The sequence below is a fragment of the Pseudorca crassidens genome, chromosome 18, assembly GCF_039906515.1.
Source record: "Pseudorca crassidens isolate mPseCra1 chromosome 18, mPseCra1.hap1, whole genome shotgun sequence".
In the NCBI taxonomy this organism is placed as follows: Eukaryota; Metazoa; Chordata; class Mammalia; order Artiodactyla; family Delphinidae; genus Pseudorca; species Pseudorca crassidens.
In genome coordinates this window covers 61,157,717-61,181,148 of record NC_090313.1, presented here as the reverse complement: position 1 = coordinate 61,181,148, position 23,432 = coordinate 61,157,717, and the positions used below count along the sequence as shown (strand labels likewise).

At 39.5% G+C, this 23,432-nt stretch overlaps 2 protein-coding genes across 6 annotated transcripts in view; one reads left to right on the top strand and one right to left on the bottom strand.

Moving 5' to 3' along the window:
- Positions 1–5,834, top strand: part of MED4 (mediator complex subunit 4) — a 20,482-nt gene extending 14,648 nt beyond the window's left edge. Inside the window, exons 4-7 of the mRNA XM_067713479.1 lie at positions 785–842; positions 1,637–1,723; positions 3,213–3,344; positions 5,138–5,834. Of these exons, the coding sequence (XP_067569580.1) occupies positions 785–842; positions 1,637–1,723; positions 3,213–3,344; positions 5,138–5,310 (450 nt within the window). The 3' untranslated portion in view covers positions 5,311–5,834. The remainder of the gene's footprint in view (positions 1–784; positions 843–1,636; positions 1,724–3,212; positions 3,345–5,137) is intronic.
- On the bottom strand, positions 5,824–23,432 carry NUDT15 (nudix hydrolase 15). Of its 5 annotated transcripts, XR_010936957.1 has the most exons (4): positions 23,254–23,432; positions 18,354–18,550; positions 8,645–10,565; positions 5,824–8,437 (listed from the first exon to the last, which is right to left on the bottom strand). XR_010936957.1 is itself a non-coding variant. In XM_067713478.1 (3 exons), the coding sequence occupies exons 1-3, from the start codon at positions 23,409–23,411 to the stop codon at positions 10,483–10,485; spliced, it is 438 nt and encodes a 145-aa protein (XP_067569579.1). In that variant the 5' UTR covers positions 23,412–23,432; the 3' UTR covers positions 5,824–10,482. The 5 variants fall into 5 exon arrangements, 4 of the variants coding, with proteins under 4 accessions (XP_067569579.1, XP_067569577.1, XP_067569576.1 ...); XM_067713478.1 differs by having other exon boundaries at positions 5,824–10,565; XM_067713476.1 differs by lacking the exons at positions 5,824–8,437; positions 8,645–10,565; positions 23,254–23,432 and adding exons at positions 12,914–15,054; positions 23,007–23,241.

Genomic DNA, 23,432 nt, shown 5'->3' with positions numbered 1-23,432 from the left:
TATGATTTAGATAGTGGCAACTAACAGTTATTAAGTACTAGTGCACCAGGCCCTGTACTTTGCACTTCATGTGTATTATCTCAATCTTCATCACAGTTATATGAGGTCAGTACCGTTATTCTATTTTTACAGACAAAACCATAATTTTAAATGAATACCTACCTTGCCCAAGAGGTAAAAGTTGAGAGATGGAACATAAACCTAGATCTCTCTGACTCCATACTCTTAAATGCTGTGTTACGGTGGAGGATGCATATACTAGGTTAGCTTCATTTTACCCTTTAGTTTGCCTTTGCCCAGGGGAGGGTGGGTGGAAGAGTTCATTATAATAGTCATTAAGCATGGAGGTAATGGTAATGTATAAATGAATGAGACTATCAATCCAAGAATTTATCTTGTAAACTAGAAAAAAAATTTTTTTGGTATTTTATCCTTGAACTAGATATAAGAATAGGATGCTTTGGGAGTAGTACGTGGTCTGTTTTCTGCCTGTTTATGATAGATGACATAAAGAAAATATGGTAGTGAACAATCCAATTTACATTTTGTTTCTAACAACTAATGTGTATGGAGATTGACTCATAAATGTTTCTTTTTTTCTTGATTGTAACTGATACAAATGATACCCAAGTGGTGGTTCAGAATATTACAAATAAATTGTGGGGATTTCCAAATTTTACATATTGTTTCTATGGGATAAATGATTTTGTGAATTTAGCCAAAAACTGGGCTTGGTATAGTTTTGAATAATCCATATTTCTTTTTTTAATGTTGTTTAAATTAGGCAACAGCTGTTTACCAAGCAAAAGAAAAACTCAAGTCAATAGAAAAAGCAAGAAAAGGTTAGTACTGTGGGCACACTGAATGACTTTCTGAAAAATCCAAATTTTGGTTTCAAGAAACTGATGAGAGGATTATTGGTAATCATTTGCTGCTGTTGAAAAGTTTCCAATAAATTTTCTTATAAAGTGTCTGCTATATAGCACTATGCTGGGCATTGCTAGGGAGGTGTCACATCCTTTTCCAGGTTATAAAAAGCAATAATAGAAGTTACGGCTATTACCCAAACGTGCAATAAAGACAGTGGGTTTTTTAAATTGTTGGGAGAGGAGAACATGGGCTGGAAGCAAATGGGATTTGAGGTGGATCTTGAAAGACTGTGAAGTCAGAACTAGATAAGGCTTTGGGATGTGTGCACATGTAGTGGTGCTTCGAGAGGCTCAGCATGGCTTCTCGTCCTGTCCTGCTTCTCTCTTTCAAAGGCTTCCATTTTGGATCTTTTAGATTGCATACTAAAAGTCAGAATTATAATGAAGACTTTGGTTACTTTTAATGATTTGTAGGTATGATTTACATCTAACTCGCCTCTTGTCCTATTTTAGATTAACTGCTGTTAAATGTTTGATGTGTGTTCTTCCAGATTTTTCTTAGATCTGTAATACATACGTAACAAGAACAATACAAATACATATATTCTAAAATAAAAACCGGGTTGTGCTATACATGTTATTTACTAGTGTACTTTTTTAACCTAATGTATATATTTTAAGTATGAAGTGTATCTGTGATGTATGCACTGACAAACTTGTATGTTTACTAGACTGAAATGTTAACACTATCCTCTTGACTCTCTCAGGTGCTATCTCCTCTGAAGAAATAATTAAGTATGCACATAGGATTAGTGCAAGTAATGCTGTGTGTGCCCCACTGACCTGGGTCCCAGGTAAAAGTAATTCTCTTTTTACTAGATACATGTGGTTTTGAAAATTCTTAGGTGACTGTACACAAAAATAGGAAGAAAAGATTTAAATATGGAATGTATTTATCCTTAGAAACATGTTTCATATTTTCACATCTTTAGTGTCTTATAAGTGATAATATAGGCCATGGGGTTTTATCAGTTTGGTTTTCTACAAAGCTGTTGCCACTGGAAACTGTGTTTCTTTCCTTTTTTTAAAAAAAATAAGTAATTAATAAATTTTAAAAGTATAATATGTGATGATTCTAAAGCTATAGATTTATATACCTGTAAAACCCAGGCTGGCTAGAAGCTAACTTTTTTGAGCCATTAGGATTTCCACAAGGGTTCCAGCCTGAGAAAGAGACAGTCCCGACTCTTAGGGGATAAAGATGAAGCACTGGACACCCAGCAGCAGACACACAGGACTGCAGAGAGCTGGAGTAATTAGAAATAGCAGAGAAATAAACTGCCACATATATATATATATTTTTTAACTTTTATTTATTTGGTTGCATCAGGTCTTAGTTGCGACACGTGGGCTCCCTAGTCACTGCAGGCGGTCTCCTTAGTTGCGGCATGCCAACTCTTAGTTGCTGTGTGGCATGTGGGATCTAGTTCCCCGACCAGGGATTGAACCCCGGCCCCCTGCATTGGGAGCGCAGAGTCTTATCTACTGCGCCATCAGGGAAGTCCCTTGCTACATATACTGACAGCAGAGACGTCAGGTAGAGCAGCAGCCTTTTGGGAGGAATGGGAGGTAGTTATCTCAGCTCTAGTCAGTCCTGACGGTGGTATTTTGCCATACCTGAAACACTAAGGGTAGCTACGGTTTTGGAGGATAAATAATCTGGAGTTGGTGAGAAAATATTACCAAAAAATTGGTCCAAATCTGGCCAAGTTTTCATCAACCCAGAACTAAAAAGTGTGCTTTCATGATTGGAAATGAATGTTATTGGCTCCTGATACTCCACTGGAATGTTACAGGAATTAGCTTTCCTTCCAACCTCCCCGCAGCATGCGGCGTGTGGGACCTTAGTTCCTGGACCAGGGATGGAACCCGCGCCCCCTGCAGTGGAAGCGCGGAGTCTTAACCACTGGACCGCCAGGGAAATCCCCAGGAATTAGTCTTTAAATTACGTGATCAAAGAGGTTGGTTAGGAAAAGGTTTTAATTTAGAAGACTCAAGATTATACTTTTCTTTGTCATTTGGAATGTTTGCTTAAATGAGAGACTTCTTTTCATATAGAGAATAGTGTATTATTGTGAAGATCTAGAGAAGAAATAAAAATACATGTATTTAAAATTTTAATACATTATGTCTTAATAACAATTGATAAGATGACCTTCATATTCCAAAATTGAAAATGTGGCTTGAGTTCTTCAAAGTGAACCAAGGAAAATCAGTATTTCAGAGAAGGTATCAAAGCTTATTTTCATATGTGACTGAATTAAAAGCAGTCTTATTTTTTAGGGGACCCACGGAGACCATACCCAACTGATTTGGAGATGAGAAGTGGATTATTGGGCCAGATGAACAACCCTTCCACTAATGGAGTGAACGGTCATCTACCAGGGGACGCACTTGCAGCAGGCAGATTGCCAGGTAACGTTAATCAGAATAATGCTTTCAAACAAAGGTTTTTTTCAGAAATGATGAGGAAGACAGAGATCTGAACAAGTTTGAGGGTCTGGACCCAACTCATTTTAGTTGCTAGGTTCTCTACCAGTTTATCCTCTCTGCTTCCTCTAGTTTAAAGACTGTTCTAGATGGAGGCTATGAAATTAGAATAAACTGATTTTATGTGCCATTTTCCTCAGGAATTAGGCCTCAATAACTAAGCTCCAAACATAGCTTTTTAAAATGAAGTATATTTTATAAACAGGATAAGATGTATGTATGTTCAGTTTAAAGAATACCAAGTGAGCACACTTGTGAAAAAACCCCAGATTAACAAAGTGACTAACAAAGCTTTTTATGGGCGTTTTAATACCTAAATAGAGTATCACTTTTTGTGAGACTCAGTTCATTCTGAACTTCAGCCTTCCTCAGATTTTGCATATAGGTTTGTACTGTTCTTATGTTTATTTTATGTTCCCCTTTTACCTTTTGTAGGTGACTTGTTTTGTTTTGATCTGGTAGAACATATTAAAAGTTTTTTAAAAGGCATAAAAAAGGGGAAAATTGCTCTTTTTTGAGCAGTTTTAATATTTTACATATTTCATGTTTTTTCGTGTATTTTTTACATCGCTAAAAACATACTGTAGATAATGCTTTTTTATGCTTAACATTTCATTGTAAGGCTGTCCCTGTGTTATTAAAAATAATTTTATAAACATCGCTGTTGTTAACTATCTAAAGTACAAACTGGGAAGTCACTGTGCATTAGTTTCCCTTGGTATCTCCTCATTTTTCTCATTGTGGTTTTACTGTGTCATAATATGCCAGTCAGGTCCAGGCAGGAGGCAGAAACCACACCAGCAAATATGAAGGAAAATGTAAAGAGCTACTGAGTAGTAACCAGGTACTAACTACTAGACAGTAAAGAGAAGTATATTTTCTAAATGCAGTAATAACAGATGCAGGGGGCAGCTACTGCATGTAGGATGAGGCAGATAGCCAAGGAAGGGACCGACTGAGACGAGGCTCCCCCCCACCCCCACTCCCCATCCCAAGGCTGATATTCAGCCCGGAGTGGAAAAGGTGTAGCTCTGGCCTGTTGGATGGCAGAGAAGTTAGATGAGGTGTCACAGGCCAGAGCCGGCAAGTAGGAAATTATCCACTAGGGTCCAAGGGAGACTTGCTGGGAAGTCATCCAACTGGGATGCCACTGATGTCCTACACACCCACCAGACACCACAGGAGGGAAACGCAGGATCCCGGAAGGGAAGCCTGTTCCTCCTGTAGAGTCCTTGCAGTGCCCTCTACTGACAGAGCTTAACATTGTGGCTGCTGGCAAAGGAGAAGTGTTTTCAGGGTCCAGGGAGAAGAGTGGAATTGAAGCTTAAGAGGCAGTTTAAACTGGAATACACAGTATAGTTTACATTAGCTACTTATAATATATAGAGAGAGAATATATAGAAAGTACTATATATGACTTATTATATATGTGCATAAAATATGTATAGACATGAGACATTCGATTTGAAATTATGAACATCTTGAATAGTGACTATAGGAAAGTATGATTTAAAAAAAATAAACCAGAGTCTAAACATCACGTTACTAAAACATCACATTTTTCCATGATAAATTTGATTATTGGCCAAATGTATATTTTGATTTCTAGCCTTTTAAGAAATTTTACTTCAGATTATTTGCATGAAGGAAAGTATAACTAAGAAGTAAATTAATTTTTAGTAAAGATGTTCTCATATGTGCTTCTTTCTTTTCTCCAGATGTCCTTGCCCCACAGTATCCATGGCAGTCAAATGACATAGCAATGAATATGTTACCACCAAATCACAGTAATGACTTTTTGTTGGAACCTCCAGGACATAACAAAGAAAATGAAGATGATGTAGAGGTTATGTCAACAGACTCCTCAAGCAGTAGTAGTGACTCTGATTAAAAAAGCATAAGACAAAAACATACAGAATTGAATACTATAGAATTCTGTTTCTTAAATAATTGCAAACCTGTAAAAATAGCCAGGTGATAATCGGCTATAGTGGAATTGTGCTGCCTATTAAAAATCACAGTGGACTTTCTTTTTAAAGCCAAAAAGCATGGTTTCAGTTCTAAACCACTAGGTGAATATTTAGAGAAAATCAAAATTTACTGTTGGAAAAAAAGATTATTCAGTTCATTGTTGTCTTGTTCTATTTCAGTTGTGTTGGACTTGTGCATAAGAGTTCTGGAAATAAGATTTTAGGGAAATGACCCATGTACATATCACTAATAGGCCTCCTGGAATTATTTAGAAAAGCATAAACAAAGGCAGCGGATCACTGAATGTGCATAACTCAGAATAACAGAAACCCTCATTTGAAAGTAAAGGCCGTTAGCTTCTGTCTCAGGAACAGGAGAAATTGTCTCAATTTGTACTATTTGTAATTATTGTATATTTTGTAAGTAAACTCACTTTTGTTTGTACTTTCTATGCTTTTTTTTTAAATTTCAGCATAGGTAGGATATTTCTGTAAATCCAGTTGCATTTTGTACATACTTTAGAATCTGGAGGATGAATGAACATGAGGTAATGTATACATCTGAACTAGTAATACCAACTTTGGTAGGTTTCTTAAAGGCACACACTGCCATTCTTAGAAGAAATAAAATGAAGTAGTTTTTTAAACTAATTGAAAACTTACCATAATGTCATAACAAGCATAACAAATTGTATGAAAGGTTGTAGAATGGAAAACACTCTGGCCTTCACCTTCCCTCTTATGGCAGTTCCCAGAAGGAATCACTTTTAACTTCTGGTGGTTAACATCCATGTTTAAATAATATGCTTATACAGCTATATTTTGACTTATCAGTTTTAGACAGTATTGCACTCTTTACTCTTTTTCCTGATCTTTTGTGGAAAATTTAGCAAATATGGTTCAGCATAAAGGAGACACAATGAAATTAGCATTCTACCCAGAGATTATATCAATTAACATTTTGGTGTAGACTTTTATCTTAAAAAAAAAATACACATTATATACATTTTGTTTGAAAAAAATAAGAATATTGTAAAAAGAAAAAGCATACCCCATATGAAGGATGTCAGACTTGTGCAAAGCACAATGGCCATGTTGGTTACATTTTAACTGTCTTGAAAGTGGTATTTCTCAAAGTCTGGCCACAAACCAAGCGTATCCAAATTACTGTGGTGGCCGTTAGAAGGCAGATTCAAGAACCTGCTTCTTACCTGCTGAATGGGAATCTGTGTGAGGCCTTCACATCCAAATCTAAGTACTGGGACCTTAAAGCCTTTAAGATCCTTGTCAGTCACTTGCCATTCACAATTCAAGAATCTTAGCACCTCTTCTCTCCAGGGGTTTTTACTTATAAACCAACAGAGACTAAGAACATAAAAAAAATAAACCCAAATGGAAAAATAGGACTAATTAATATATAGATTCCTTATGAGTTGATGGTTCAGTGGATTAGAAAACAAGTGGAAATTTCACATGTACCTCAAAGAAATCACGCTGCTGTATACATGCTCACTTGGCGTTTATCTGTACAGCTCTACAACCCCTCATCCAAAACCCTCGGGTCTAAATGTATCTCAGAACTTGGATTTTTAAAAATATTCTAGAAAGTTAATAGGACTTATATATCATATGTTATATAATACCTCCAGCAAGATCTCAAGAGCCATCTTATAAATCAAGCACATTAAACTTTCATTTTAAGGCACGTTTCACATACACGTTATTTAGCATTTTCCCCCAAAACACAGGAACTTGTCCTCATTATTCCTCACTGTTGGTAAACGGACGTTTGGATTTCAGCTTCCCCCACCTGGTTTCGGACTTTGTGCAGGTCTTTAACCTCCAAGGCAACTCTGTTTCTATTTCAGACTCTAGCTCCTCTCTCCCTACACCTATAGAAACAGTTCTCCTTTATGTCCCTCCAAATACCTGGAACAACATTTGCATTCCCTTCTCTGAGTATGCTCAGCACTACTTGTCTTATTCCAGCCCAGGACAAGGACTAGTTAAGAACTACTAGAAGGTCAATTTTTCACTCAACCAGCACACACTGGGCATTTAGTACTCCCAGTCACCACTGGCTGCTGTGTGTATAATACACACAGTCTCCAGCCTGAAGTTTACTTTCCCCGGGGAGGCAAGCAATCAACAGAACACAGCAAGGCATGTGCTGCAGTTCACAGGCACTGAACCAAGCTCAAGACTGCAAATAATCAACGGTGGTGCTCAGCCACAGTAAATACCCCGAGAATCACACCTGATCCCTGAAATGTGGACATGTTTCCTCTTCATTCATACAAACAGTGCTTATGCAAACTATGCACTATAAACGAGCACCTATTTTCAGCCATTTTTAAGAAGGCTGATTTGGGAGCATTTTATCTGCAGAATCTATTATTTCACAAATGCTTTGGGAGTGAATTCAACCCATTAGAAATTAAACCAAGTTATACAAGAAGGCAAAAGTAGATGACTTTAGAAGAACACAAGTGTCACATATCACTTAAGCCTACAGCCTCACTAATTCAAAAGCCACCACTGAAGTTAAACTGCAGCAGAAATAGTGTAAGGCGTGGTATGTGAAAGTCAGCCTGGTTGAGTCTAGAAAGCTTCACAGAGGAAGGGACCCTTGAAGTGCAGTATGAAAAATTGGTAAGGTTTTGTTGAGGCAGACTGAGGGTGGGAGTGACATTCAGTTCACAAGGAGCTGCAGACACACTGGCGAAGTACACTTGAGGAAGCACAAAGAAACACACCTGGAATGTAGTAGAGTGAAAAAGTGATGTGGATATGGTGGGAAAGTTACTATAGAGAAATTATGAAAGACCTTGCATGTCAAGGATTTTTCATACAAGCAATGGGGAACTTCTCAAGAAGTTTGGGAAGACAAGAGACACGACCAAATTTATGATTCTGAGAAGTCATTCTAGGAGTACTGTCAAAGATGAGTCAGAGGGTTAAGATGGTAAATTTTATGTTGTGTATTTTACCTCAATCAATCAGTCTGAGGGTACAGCTGCAGGAACAGGAGAGAAGATGATGAAGGACCTGGACCAGGGGAGAGGCAACCAGGACAATGTGATAAGAATGGATCCAAGAGGCATGAAAGAAACAGAATGGACAGAGACTGCTTTATGTGGGGAAAAGGAAACTAATCTGAGCAACTAAGCAGATGGTAGAGGCATTCCCTTCGAGGAATACAAGAGGAAATTCAGTTCGTAATGTATCAAGTGAGAAGGACAGAGAAAATCTCACCTAGAGATGACTGGTGTGTGATTGGTGTGTGATCTGGAGTTTAGGAAAAAGGTTTGAGCTGAAGATAATGTTGTTTGCGGAGCCATCAAACAATAGGTGGAAAGTGAATCTGTAAAGAAAAACAGAAGAATAGAGGACAGAATACCAAGGCAAATTGAATCTGGTGATAAGCTTGGCTTGCTTGCTACTTAGTTCTGTTTGCCCATAAATTGTTCTTGTAAATAAAATGAGGAGTGATATAACTTAGTGCATATAAAGCTATTAAGTGACATTATGCAGAAAGCCAAATACTTAAACATTTTAAACATAAAAATGGGAAATCTAGAATGGGAATTTGGCATTAAGGAAGTGTGATAGATTCAATTTACAGTGTAAATATTATTAAGCATCTACCACAATATTTGGCACATAGTAGATGCAAATTAAATGTTTATGGGGGGCCTTAACTTACGTGTTCAATTTCTTGAGGTACATAAAATGGAAAGCTTAGTACACACCTCTCAGTCAATGCCTACTGTTATTTTTAATTTGCATTTTTCACAAGCACTACTCAAGTGCAACACTGATTTCTAAGTACAACATAAATAATTTAAAAATAAAAGAGGCAGCATCAATATATGATTGAGTTTATGTTGGAAGACTTTGTTTCCTCCCTTACAGATGACTCCCTGAGCTCTCCTTCTCCACGATCCCTAAATGATCCTTGATGCCCCCAAGAAGAGAATATTTCATCTGAAGGAATATTTGCCTTATCTGGAAAGCTGGCAGTCCAGATAATGAAGAACTGCCTCTTCCAGGTGGATCTCAGGGAGGCCGAATTCACATGATGTTCCGCTGGGCAGACCTCTGCTCGGATGTTGTGAGGGTCAGTGTAGGAGCACTTGCCTATCTTGGGATAGAGGACACCTCGGGGCTTGATTTAGCAAATACATGAAGAGCTATTTCAGACTTGCCAGTATCCTGGCAGAGTGAGGTATAGACATTTCATGAGAATACTGCGAGTAGTAGTAGTTTTTTCAATTAAAGGCAATTCTCAAAACATTTAAGAATTAACTGCTTACTTAAAGAGCTCTAAATCCTGCTCTGGTCATTCACTCTTTTAGAGAGAAATTTACAGAGTGATTATTGGATGCCACTGAGCATGCTGGGTGCCGAGTAAGTGCAATCCCCCTCTAACATGAAACTTAGCTTTTTACTTTTTACTATAAATAAGGGCCCAGGTTGGTTTTTTTCTTTTCATTGAAATAGACCTTCATGTCTAATTTGGTGAATTTAAAACAAACAAATGGAAAACCTCACAAGCTCCTAATGAGTTTGTCTACTAAAAATTGAAAAGTAGCAGATACAGAAAAAACTCCTCAGGTTTGTGATAAGTTTCTGAAACTATAAAACACCTGCTTGGATAAGTACTGGCATAAAGACATATCTCAATGAATTCCCAATCAACCAAATTTGGGATAAAGCCATGGAGGAGTTTCACCTACAAGGCTGCCTGGGTTCTTCTTATCAAGCCACCCATGTCTATCATTTAGGGAGGAGCCAGGGACAAACAAGGATTATGTCAGTTGAGGAAGGGAGTAAAACTAATGAGCAAGCAACAGAAGGATATGGAGTAATCAAACAGGAGTAGGAAAAACTGTGAAATTCATAAGTTCAAGGAATATACACTAATTTCACTTGGGCTCCTCTCACACTCTTAAAGTCTGTTAAAATAGAAAATGAGATTTGTAAATGGTAAACTATACAATGTGCGTATATAACTTTGAAAACGTAAGCAATTAAGAAAACAACTTTAGGGACTTCCCTGGTGGTCCAGTGGTTAAGAATCCGCCTTCCAATCAGGGGACGCAGGTTCGATCCCTGGTTGGGGAACTAAGATCCCGCATGCCACAGTGAAGATCCCGTGTGCCGCTACTAAGACCTGATGCAGCCAAATAAATAAATATTAAAAAAAAAAAAGAAAATAACTTTAAAAATGATCTTCATTCACTGAAGAAAGATTCTTTTGTAACACATATTACAACAGTATTTGAGTCTGTTGAAAGGGCAAAATTCAAATGTAACCAGCTTTAGGAGAAGCAAGGGATTTTACAGAAATGGGCTCATAAAGAAAAGGATGTGAGTTCATGGCCTAATCCAGCAGTTCTCAAACTTTTTGGTTTTGGATCCTGTTACACTCTTAAAAATTACTAAGGACCTAAAGACTCAACACAAAAACTATTAGAACAGATAAATGAATTCAGCAAGGTAGCAGGATACAAGATTAATATACATAAATCTGTTGCATTTCTTTACACTAACAATGAAATATCAGAAAGTGAAAAAACAATCCCTTTTAAAATCATGTAAAAAAACCCACCTAGGAATAACCCTGACTAAGGAGGTGAGAGACTTATATGTTGATAACTATAAAACACTGATAAATGAAACTGAAGATGATTCCAAAAAAAAATGGAAAGATACCCCATGCTCTTGGATTGGAAGAATATTATTAAAGTGGCCATACTACCCAAAGCAATCTACAGATTTAATGCAATCTGTATCAAATTACCCAAGCATTTTTCACAGAACCAGAACAAATAATCCTAAAATTCATATGGAACCACAAAAGACCCAGAATTGCCAAAGCAATCCTGAGGGAAAAGAACAAGCTGGAGGCATAACCTTCCCAGACTTCAGACAATACTAGAGTATCAAAACAGCGTGGTACTGGCACAGACACAGACATATGGATCAATGGAGCAGAACAGAGAGTGCAGAAATGAGCCCGCACACCTATGGTCAGTTAATCTTCCACAAAGGAGGCAAGAATATACAACGGAGAAAAGAGTCTCCCTTCAGCAAGTGGTGTTGGAAAAGTTGGAAAGCAGCATGTAAATCAATGAAGTTAGAACACTCCCTCTCACCATACACAAAAATAAACTCAAAATGGCTTAAAGACTTAAATAAGACACGACACCATAAAACTCCTAGAAGAGGACATAGGCAAAACTCTCTGACATAAACTGTACCAATGTTTTCTTAGATTGGCTTCCCAAGGCAAAAGAAATAAAAGCAAAAATAAGCAAATGGAACCTAATCAAACTTATAAGCTTTTGCACAGCAAAGGAAACCATAAACAAAAGGACAACCTACAGACTGGGAGAAAATATTTGCAAATGATGCAACCAATGTTGGGCTTGATTTCCGAAATACACAAACAGCTCATATAGCTCAATATCAAAAAAACAACCCAATCAAAAAATGGGCAGAAGACCTAAACACACATTTCTCCAAAGAAAACATACAGATGGCCAAGAGGCACAGGACAAGATGCTCAACATCACTAATTATTAGAGAAATGCAAATCAAAACTACAATGAGGTATCACCTCACACCAGTCAGAATGGCCATCATCAAAAAGTCTACAAATAATAAATGCTGAGGAGGGTGTGGAGAAAAGGGAACCCTCTGATACTGTTGGTGGGAATGTACATTGGTGCAGCCACTATGGAGAATATGGAGGTTCCTTAAAAAACTAAAAATAGAGCTGCCATATGATCCAGCTATCCCACTTCTGGGCAGATATCCAGAAAAGATGACAATGAATTAAAAAAGATACACACACCCCCAATGTTCACAGCAGCACTATTTACAATAGCCAAGACATGGAAGCAACCTAAGTGTCCATCGACAGATGAATGGATAAAGAAGATGTGGCACATATATACAATGGAATATTACTCAACCATAAAAAGGAATGAAATAATGCCATTTGCAGCAACATGGACGGACCTAGAGATTATCATACCAAGTGAAGTAAGTCATATGATATCACTAATATGAAGAATCTAAAAAAATGATACAAATGAACTTACTTACAAAACAGCAACAGAGACTCACAGATATAGAAAAAAAACTTATGATTACCAAAGGGGAAAGAGGGAGGGGAGGGACAAATTAGGAGTTTAGGATTAACAAATACACTAATATTAGATATAAAATAAACAACAAGGACCTACTGTATAGCACAGGGAACTATATTCAGTATCTTGTAATAACCTATAACAGAAAAGAATCTGAAAAGGAATGTGTGTGTGTGTGTGTGTGTGTGTGTGTGTGTGTGTGTGTGTATTAATATATATCTGAATCACTTTGCTGTATACCTGAAACACAACATTGTAAACAACTATACTTCATTTAAAAAAAAAATTACTAAGGACCCCAAAGAGTTCTTGTTTTTGTAGGATTTTATCTAGTGATAGGACCATATTAGGAATTAAAACCAAGAAATTTTAAGAATTCTTTTATTAATTTATTTACAAATAACAAAAACCCATAACTCAAAACCATTATATGTTAACATAATTTTTATAAAAAATATAGCTATTTTTCTTAAAAAAAAAAGCAAAAGAACCAGTGAGAAGAGTGGCACTGTTTTACATTTTTGTCAGTTTCTTTCACATCTAGCTTAATAAAAGAGAGCTACACTCTCATGTCTGCTTTGCATTCAGTCTGCTACAGTATCACACAACATGCAAACTCCTCTGTACACTCAGGAAAGAATGAGAATGAAAAAAGCAAATGAAGTCTTCATATGACAAAAACAGCTTTAACCCTGAGGGCCCTTGAAAGGATCTTGAGGACTTCCCCGGGCCACACTTTGAGATCCACTGCCCTAGTCTAATCGCATTTTACACATAAGGAAGCTGAATCTCAGAGAGATCAACTGAGATCCCAAATGACAGGGCCTGTTAATGACGGGATACAGATCCTGGATGGTTTGTCTCACTTCCCTTGCTTTAGGTTCTCAACTGGAAATCTGGGAAATACACCCTAAAGACCTGTCGTGTTTGCTCTAGTTGCAGGGACTGTCACAATATATTACCAAAAATTTTTTTGACTTAAATAAAACAAAAGAGGAAAATCAACAAATGTGATAAATTCTGCAACGGGCATACTGTGTTAGCACCTGAATTAGGTTCTCTATTAGAACTGAAACACTAAGACAAATTCTGCACTCTCCTCCACGCACACTGGTAATGACAAACAGCACAGTCAAACCACAGAGTAATACGGAAAGCAGAATTACCACAACATCACCATTTATCACGTTTTCTGAGTCTGAAATATAATTCATGACACAATCCCCGAAAATTTTTCACGAGTACAGGCTGAAAGGGTATTGGGTATATTAAGAGACTCCAAATAAATAACTGGCAATTGTGTGGGACTTTTCAGCTAAAATGGAGCTGTTCTGAAATGAAGATATTTTTCATTCTTTTACAGGACCTTATTTTGCCTTTTATGTATGGGTTGGCCAAAAAGTTCCTTTGGTTTTTTGGGTAAAAATAAAAGACACATTTTTCATTTTCACCAAGAACTTCATTGAACAACGTATTCACCCTTTTGTTCCACTACCTTCTGCCATTTTTCAGGCAACTTCATAATTCCATCTTCCCAAAACTTTTTATCTTTTTGAGCAAAGAACTGTTCCAGGTGCCTTTTACAGTCTTCCAGGGAATTGAAATTTCTTCCATTAAGAGAATTTTGTAAAGACCGAAATAAATGGAAATCCGAAGGTGCAATGTCTGGTGAATAAGGTGGAGGAATCAGAACTTCCCAGCCAAGCTGTGACAGTTTTTGCCTGCTCATCAAAGAAACATGCGGTCTTGTGGTATCCTGATGGAAGATTATATGTTTTCTGTTGACTAATTCTGGACGCTTTTCGTCGAGTGCTGCTTTCAGTTGATCTAACTGGGAGCAGTACTTGTTGGAATTAATCGTTTGGTTTTCCGGAAGGAGCTCATAATAGAGGACTCCCTTCCAATCCCACCATATACACAACATCACTTTCTTTGGATGAAGACCGGCCTTTGGTGTGGTTGGTGGCGGTTCACTTCGCTTGCTCCACGATCTCTTCCGTTCCACATTATTGTACAGTATCCATTTTTCATTCCCCATCACAATTTGTTTTAAAAATGGAACGTTTTCATTACGTTTCAGTAGAGAATCGCATGCGGAAATACGGTCAAGAAGGTTTTTCTCGCTTAACTTATGTGGAACCCAAACGTCAAAGCGATTCATATAACCAAGCTGGTGCAAATGATTTTCAACACTTGATTTGGATATTTTGAGTATATCGGCTATCTCCCGAGTGGTATAACGTCGATTGCTCTCAATTAATGTCTCGATTTGATCGCTATCAACTTCAACTGGTCTACCTGACCGTGGAGCATCGTCCAGCGAGAAATCTCCAGCACGAAACTTCGCAAACCACTTTTGACACGTTCGCTCAGTCACAGCACCTTCTCCATACACTGCGCAAATCTTTTTTTGCGTTTCAGTTGCATTTTTACCTTTCTTGAAATAATCAAGCATAATATGCCGAAAATGTTGCTTTTTTTCTTCCATCTTCTATATTAAAATGGCTATGCAAAAATTCACCAATTTTGTTAAGTGTTTTTTTAAATACACGCTGATATGACAGCTGTCACAATACAATCCAACAAAATTGTTTCGAAAGAAGTTAAACACAACTAAGCACTACTAGAGCCATCTTACGGGAAAACCAGATGAACTTTTTTTTTTGGCTAACCCATTAAAAAAAAAAATCAGGGAGTCTCCTTGTTCACCTCTAGGTGATTTCCTTTGTATCCTACCAGATGATCCAAATCTTCTCTAAATGGATCGTAGCCTTGTTCCTTTAAACAACGTAGTGGCCAGAAAAGCTGGTCTAGGGGAGGAAATTCTTCCCAAGGAACCCACTCCCAACCTAGAAAAGAAAGGTATCAAAGCAATTTCTTTAGATGAAAGGAAACAAAGGATATTTATTTTGGCAAGTTAACCTATACTAAGAAAAATTAATTAAATTTAAAAATGATGGGTTTCCCTGGTGGCGCAGTGGTTGAGAGTCCGCCTGCCGATGCAGGGGACACGGGTTCGTGCCCCGGTCCAGAGAAGATCCCACATGCCGCGGAGCGGCTGGGCCCGTGAGCCACGGCCGCTGAGCCAGCGTGTCCAGAGCCTGTGCTCCGCAACGGGAGAGGCCACAACAGTGAGAGGCCCGCGTACAGCAAAAAAAAAAAAAAAAAAAAAGATTTGCTACTAATGAAGTGCAATAGTGATGCTATGCATTAGCTTGGCTATACAAACATAATTTGCATTTAGAATGAAGATCTTAAGAAGGGAATGATGATCACTTAAAACATGCTGTTATTTGAATATGACGCCAAGTTTACAAAGGCCACATTGTGGTCAAACCCAGATTTAATGCCCCTGGAGAGAGAGAGAGAGAGAGAGAGAGAGAAGAAGGAGGGGGAGGGAGACACTCACAATGTGCTGCAAGATGCTCAATTAACTGAGTCGCAAGAGAGCTGAAGTAAAGTTTATCCTAGGGGCCCCCTAGAAAACGAAGCATCTGGATAATCCTTCTAAGTATAAACAGATGGCTAGAGGAAACTGAAGCAGGCAATCCAGATCCAGGACCTGATGAACATGGGGCAGAGGCTGCATGCTTATATTATAAAAAACGAAGACCCCCGAGTGCCTGCACCTTGGCCAGGTTATCAGCTCCCCCAGTGAACCTGGTACAATCCTGCCTCCCACTTCCTAAGGCATGAATAATTTCTGTTGTACCCTAGGCCAGCTGAAGGCCTTTGCATACTTTCTGTGTGTTTCTTTGTGTGACATCGTGATATAAGAAATAGGTATTTGGTCTTTATCCCTGTTTCCTGGCAGGGTTCCTAAAATCTTTGTAATTTCCTGAGTGATAGGGATCAGAGGAGCATCTTTTGTTTCCATAATAAGCTCCTTTCAACCAATGCTGAGTTTATGCTAATGAGATGGCTGGTGGCTGAGGACCCCTGGAGAGTTTCAGGATGGGGGCTGGTGACCAGGAAGACCCAGGCGTGATCACAGGGTTGGAACTTTCAGCCCACCTCTCACCCCACACTCCACCTTAGGGATGGAGAGAGGGGCTGGAGACTGAGTTAACAGCCAATGGACATTGATTTAACCAATCACAGTAATAATAATCCCATTACATAGGAACCTCCATAAAAACTCTACACAGCTGGGTTCAGAGAGCTTCTGAGTTGAACACATCGAGGTGCTGGGAGGGTGGCACATCCAGAGAGGGCATGAAAGTCCCGTGCCCCCTCCCCAGACCTGGCCCTACCTCTTTCATTTGGCTGTTCCTGAGCTGTACCCTTTAAAACAAACTGGTAATGTAAGGAGAGTGTTTTCCTTAATTCTGTGGGACATTCTAGCAAATTACCGAAGAGGGGGTTGTGGGAGCCTCGATTTATAGCCAGGCCGTCAAAAGTACAGGAGGCCTGGACGTGAGATTGGCATTGGAAATGGGGGCAGTCTCATGGGACTGAGCTCTTTAACTTTTCGGATCCAAGTAGACAGTGTAAGAATTGAACTGAATTATAGGACACTCAACTGATGTCTGGAGAGTTGGAGAATTATTTAGTGTGAGGGTAAAAGTCCACACATTTGGTATCAGAAGTGTTGTGAGTAAAAACAGTTCAGACTTTGCTAGCTCATTTTAAAGGATTCCAAGTAGTTACCTATTTTACAAAAAATCTTATATGACTCAACGGGCCTTCGGGTAGAACATGCCCTTCTGTTCATTCAATCAAGTCAGTCTGTAAAACACTTCAGACATGACTTATTCATTCTAGCAATGTCACTTCCTTCTGCACAGAAGCCCTCCCTGACCACCCCACCTGACACAGCACCCATGCATCACTATCTTTACACAGCTTTATTTTTATTCTTACTCCTATCATTACTATCATAAAATATCTGCTAATTTGTTGCCTTTCCCCCCAGATAAAATGTAAAGTCCAGGAGGGCAGGGACTTTGTTTTAAACACCACTTTTCCTTTAGTGCTTAGAACAATGTCTGGCACACAGTACTCAGCAAGTATTTGTGAATGAAAAGATTTTCGCTGTTAGAGGAGAAATTAAACGTTTAGAGGGGTGATCCTACATGAGACCACTTGGATAAGGTTTCTTATGGCAAATAATATACTGAATAAGTTTGATATTTTACTCTTTAGTTCCTTTTATCATGCAGTTTTACGAAATCTGAAGAGAGATGATACATGCAAAGCCCTAAGAACAATGCTTAGTACACAGTAAATAACAGAATATCAGTTATTGTCATTAAAGCTTTCAGAGCACTCAATTCAACGCAGAAGGTAACAGCTAAGTGTTTTGTCAGGTTAAGCATTCTCTATAAAAGGAAGTTTTACCTCTCTTGCACAGGTGAGAAAACTGAGGAAGTCACGTTAAATGTTTTGCTTAAAAATCAGTGTGAAACAAAATTAAACACTAACAATAAAACTAACGCTTACTGAGTACTTACTGTGTTCACTAGGCCAGGCCCGTTGTATGTATTAACTCATTTTATTCTTACAACAACGCATCTGAAGTAGGTACTATTGTCACAAGTGAGAAAAGAGGCCCAGAGACCTAAATAACTTGTCCAAGGTTACAAACCTCTAAGTAGAAAAACCAGGATGCGAACCAAGTAGTCTGGCTCTAGGCCCAGCTCTCTTTCCTGTTCTGTCCTTATGTATCCAGGATTTAAGTATATTTACATTCTAACTGAAGTATAATTATATTCTAATCTAATTTTCTTCCTATGGCAATATAACGTAATCTTCCTTCAGACCATGTGCTCTCATAGAAAATGCATTATTTATAGTTCTCTTACTTTCATTTTTCTCAGGCTCTACATTCTTTGGTTCTGAATCATGAGTCACATCCACCTCTCCTTTCATTAAAATAGTGACATAATGGTAATTCTCTTCCTCAACGAAAGAATTCACAACCGAGGCAAAGCGAACATTTTTCAGGTGAAGAGCTGCTTCTTCCCAGGTTTCCCTTTGAGCACATTCTTCCCAGCTTTCACTGAAAAACAGAAACACACCACCATATTCAATTCTATTTATGCATTTGTTTTTGCCATGAAATTCCTGGCTAGAAATTCCTAGTGTAAAGCAAAAAGAGCTGTAATTGGTTCACGCTTTACAACAATAAATCAACAACCCTCCTTTGACACTCTGTTTATCCTATATCAAGTATCTGAAGACCAAAAGGACTTCATATTGAACAAAAAAATGAACTTTTAGCCAATTCAGCACTACTTCATGTGCCTGGAAGCAGCATGCAACCAGGAGGTGGTTTAATATATCAGTTAAGAGCACAGCTTTGGAGTCAACTAGACCTGGGTTTGAGTTCAAAGTCCATTATTTTCCACCTTAGACAAGTAAGAAGATAATACTACTTTCTCATGGGGTTGTGTTAGTTGTACCAAGAAGTGGACACTGTCTTTTCTGAAGGCTCAGAAGGCTCAAAACTGAGGGCAATAGGCAACATGCATTCACGAAATATTAAAATACACTGATGTGATTAGTTCACCTTCAACGTATGATCCATAACTAGATATTGACAAAAACGCTGATATTCCAAGTTACAAAAACCTGTATATAAATTAAAACATTTCACTGCAGTTTTCATACATGAGACAAGACTAAAAATATATAATATCTCCCTTTAGAAATTGTTCCAAATGAAATTTTATACAATCAGATAAAATATGAGTATTGAATGAAAACAAATATTATTAAAAGAAATCATTAGTGATTCTGTTTTTCTAAAAGTCATTTCATATGCACTTTAAATTTCCAAATATTTATGAAGCACTTTAGTGTGATATTCAGCAAAAAAGAATATTGTTTCTCTATCTTTTCTACCTTGAATATTTTTGTATCTCTATTTATCTAAACTACCGTCACTACCCAGTCTACATAAGAAGACAGATCTTTAGGAGAGAGGAGAGTTGTGCGTTTTCAGCCTGAAGGAACGTTCCTCTTCCTCCTGATGAGGGGCCAGCTCTGCCTTGAAACCAAGTGAGAGGCCCTCCAAGAGAATTAGTCACAAAGACTGGGTGAGATTCTCAAGAAGGAGGTACTGGTATGTTACTCCCCAGTTAAAGACTGAGCTGTGGAACCTCATAGGTCTACCCTAGTGCATCAGAGTAGAGGTGTAGGAGGGAAAGAGCTCTTGTGTTAATCTGAAATGTGTCCCGTGGTGTTTAGGGATGCACGTGAATACACAAGGTGATGCTCATTCCCACTTTAGGAATTTGGAAGGCAGGAGAGTGGCTAAAGCAGCCCACGATGGCTGAGCAGAGAAAATGGGCAGCAGTGAAAGCGTCCTTCCCAACATGTGTTTTCTTTGGGCCAAGCAGATGCTACAAGAGACTGCTGGGGGGCCCGTCACAAAGAAAATGTAGCGTGGTGTGCTAACAGCAGGAGCTGGTGGCCAGCGTCACAAAAAGTCAGTCACCTATGTCAGGGAACTGTGCAGTGTAGAAATCCTTATAGGACTTCCAACCAACCAATAAACGCACCCTAAGAAAGAGAGCACGCAGACTTCCCTGGTGGCGCAGTGGTTAAGAATCCTCCTGCCAATGCAGGGGACACGGGTTGGATCCCTGGTCCGGGAAGATCCCACATGCCTCAGAGCAACTAAGCCCGTGAGCCACAACTACTGAACCTGTGCTCTAGAGCCCGCAAGCCACAACTACTGAAGCCCGCGCACCACAACGAAGAGTAGCCCTGCTTGCCGCAACTAGAGAAAACCCGCGCGCAGCAACAAAGACCCAACGCAGCCAAAAATAAATAAATTTTAAAAAAGAAAGAAAGAGAGCACGCCTGTGAATACTGCACCCAGAGGGCACATAACATAGATCACAGCAGCACCACTCAGGTAAAAGTTTTGCTCCCTCTCCTCCTTCCTCAACACACCAGAAAAAGAAACCAGAAACAGTGAGAAGAGGAGGAGGTAGAGAAAGCAAAACAATGGCCCACACCTCCTTTCCCCACTACAAAGGAAAGCTAAATGCCTGGAAGAGGATCATAATAACCAAAATACGATTTACTTTTATAATCAAGTGAAAGTGAGACAGGCTGGGACTGGGACCCTTTACTGCACTGCTTGCACCTGGACTAACATCTCCTCTCCCTGAACAACAGAATACAAAGAAACTCTAAGAGACGACGAAAACTAACTGCACCCATGTACAGTTAGGGCAAACTGTGAACAAAGATACAAAAAGGCCAAAACCCAACTGCCACTTTTGAGGCACCAGGAGCAAAACCAGGGTACCACACACGACACAGGCACCCGGCACCACCAAGGGGGTGGAGAGATCACCTAAGCCACCCCTCCAGCCCAAAGCACCTATCCACTCCCACCCTCACCCCGTTTAAGGGACCAGCTCACCTGCCTCAGAGAGCGAGCAAGGGCACCTGTTACCTCTCATGCTGTAGCATGAGTCCCAATAAAGTCTTGCCTGAATTCTTTTGTCTGATGTCTTATCAATTTCTATTGATTAAAGAGTTTAAGAACCCAGGTTGGTAACAAGAGCAAAACAATTGAATTTGCAGAAAACATCATGGAGAAGCAGAGAAGGGAAAGACAAATCATATTTGAAGACAATGAAAAGAGAAAATAAAGCTACTTCCTTCCTGTTTGTTTCCCATCGATTTAGCCCACTCACTTTACCAGTTATACAAAGATAAGTGAAAGCACACATGTGAAGAGCTTAGCATAACACCTAGCACTTAGTAAAAAGGTCATTAAAGTTCAATTTTGGCCATTATCATTCAGTATGAGTCAAGACTCCAATACTGTCTTGTGTTACTGTTAGGACAACTATCTCGAACCACTACTCTAGAAATTACACATTCTAAATAGTGCTTAGTTTGTGATCTAACGTTGGCTAATGCTCCCCCGCCCCCCAAACTGACAAAGTACAATATGGTGTGCTTGTCTGGGCAATTTGATTCTTAATCTAGGCATTTTATTATTTATTAAGTGATAGCTTATCTTACTTATCTAAAAACAAGAAACTTATTGATGCTTTTAAAAATTCTGAAGACCATTTAAACAATTCCCTGTGCTAGAAGATAAGAATTCCATATTCTATAAAGATCTGAGTCTGATTAAAAGGCACTAGGATCAAGCCTCTACTTCTAACAACCACTTTATAAGAAATACGTGAATTAGAAGAATATAGTCATAATGTGAAAAATTCAAATGACCCATATTCAACATGGCATAGGAAGAAGGGGAGGGCGGGTACTGCTAGATTAAGAGACTTAAAAATGTATCAATCACATGCAACATGTGCCCTTCCTTTAATCTGAATTGGTACAAAAGAGTAAAAAGACATTTTCAAGACAACTGCAGAAAACAGTACAGACTGGGTAACAGATGCTATAAAATATTTTAAGGTTTGAAAATGGTATTGTGGTTACTTCTTTTTAAAAGCCTATTACAGATAGATACTGAATTACTTAGGGGTGGTGTAATAAGATGCCCGCTTTCCTTTAAAATAGTTTAGAAAACAAGGGGTGTGTGTGTCTGTTTGCCGGGAGGGAGGAGCAGTAAAGACGAAACAAGAACAAACTGAGTAACGGGTACATGAGGATTCACTGACTATTCTATCTTTATGTATGTTTGAAACTTTCTATACAAAAGGAAAAACAAGCTCTGTGTCTTAAACGCTTTATTCTCACTTTGAGATAGATCATCTACCAGAGCGCTTGCACCTGGACAAAGATAGAGGTTAAAAAAAATAACTGCACGCATGCGCAGTTGGGGCAATTATAAACAAGCTATAAAAAGGCCACAAACCAACTGCCATTTCGGAGCTGCTGAGAGCAAAGCAGGGTACCACGCATGATTCCCACACACACCAAGGGGGTTAGGCGGGCCACCTAAGCTGCGCCTCCTGCACAGCCCGCAGATCCATCCCTATTCTCACCCCATTTAAGGAACCAGCCCACCACCACGTCCCCTCCAGGGGAGCCAAGCAAGGGGCACCTGTGTCTTGTTCTCGCTCCCTCTTGCTACAGCACGAGCCCCCAATAAAGCTTCGCCTAAATTCCTCATCTGGCATCTTATCAATTTCTATTGATTAAAGAGTCCAAGAGTCTGGGTGAATCCACCTTCTAGCACAATCTCAGCCTTTTTTCACCCTTGTGTAGAACTTTCTTTGTCTGTCTGACACATCATCAAACCACAACATGCCAAAGCAGAGAGGGACCTTAAGGAGTACAGCATCTAACTTCCCCATTTTAAAAAGAGAAACTGAGGCCCAGAGTTTCAGTCGCCCATTCGCTTGGTTAGAGCGCAACTAAACTTACTGGAGCAGGAAACACAGAATATATCCATGTGCGTTTAAATCACCAGCAAACCGTGCAAAAGCCTTAACTGACAGAACTACATTGACCGCGGCCTATAAACACCAACTTCCGGTCTCTCAAGTGCGAGCAGTAAGAAAAACACAACTCACCAGCCAACTCCCAGCCGCGTCAGGTCTCGCGAGGAGCTGATGGCGCAGGCGCAGCTCACACGGGAAAGAGGAAATCTCTCCTTCAGCCATACCCAGCGCAGTGCCCCCTCCCGGCCCGAGAGGAGAAAAGAGGAACTCGCGAGAAACGACGCAGCGTCGGCGCGCACGCACGGACGCACGCAGGGAGCGAGGTCGTCCTTTCCGTGCACTTCCCGCTTTCCCCGTCCGCCAGGCAGCGGCTGCTTACCCGAACTCCAAGTGGCCCCCAGGAAGTTGGAATTTGCCGGCTCCAAATGACCCTTTCCTCCTCCCCAGGAGGACGCAGCGAGGATGCCTGCAGCTGGTCACCACTACTCCTACCCCGACTACTGGGCGCCGCCCCCGCGCCTCCGCACTGGCCGTCATAGCGCGAGAGGGCCTCGCGGG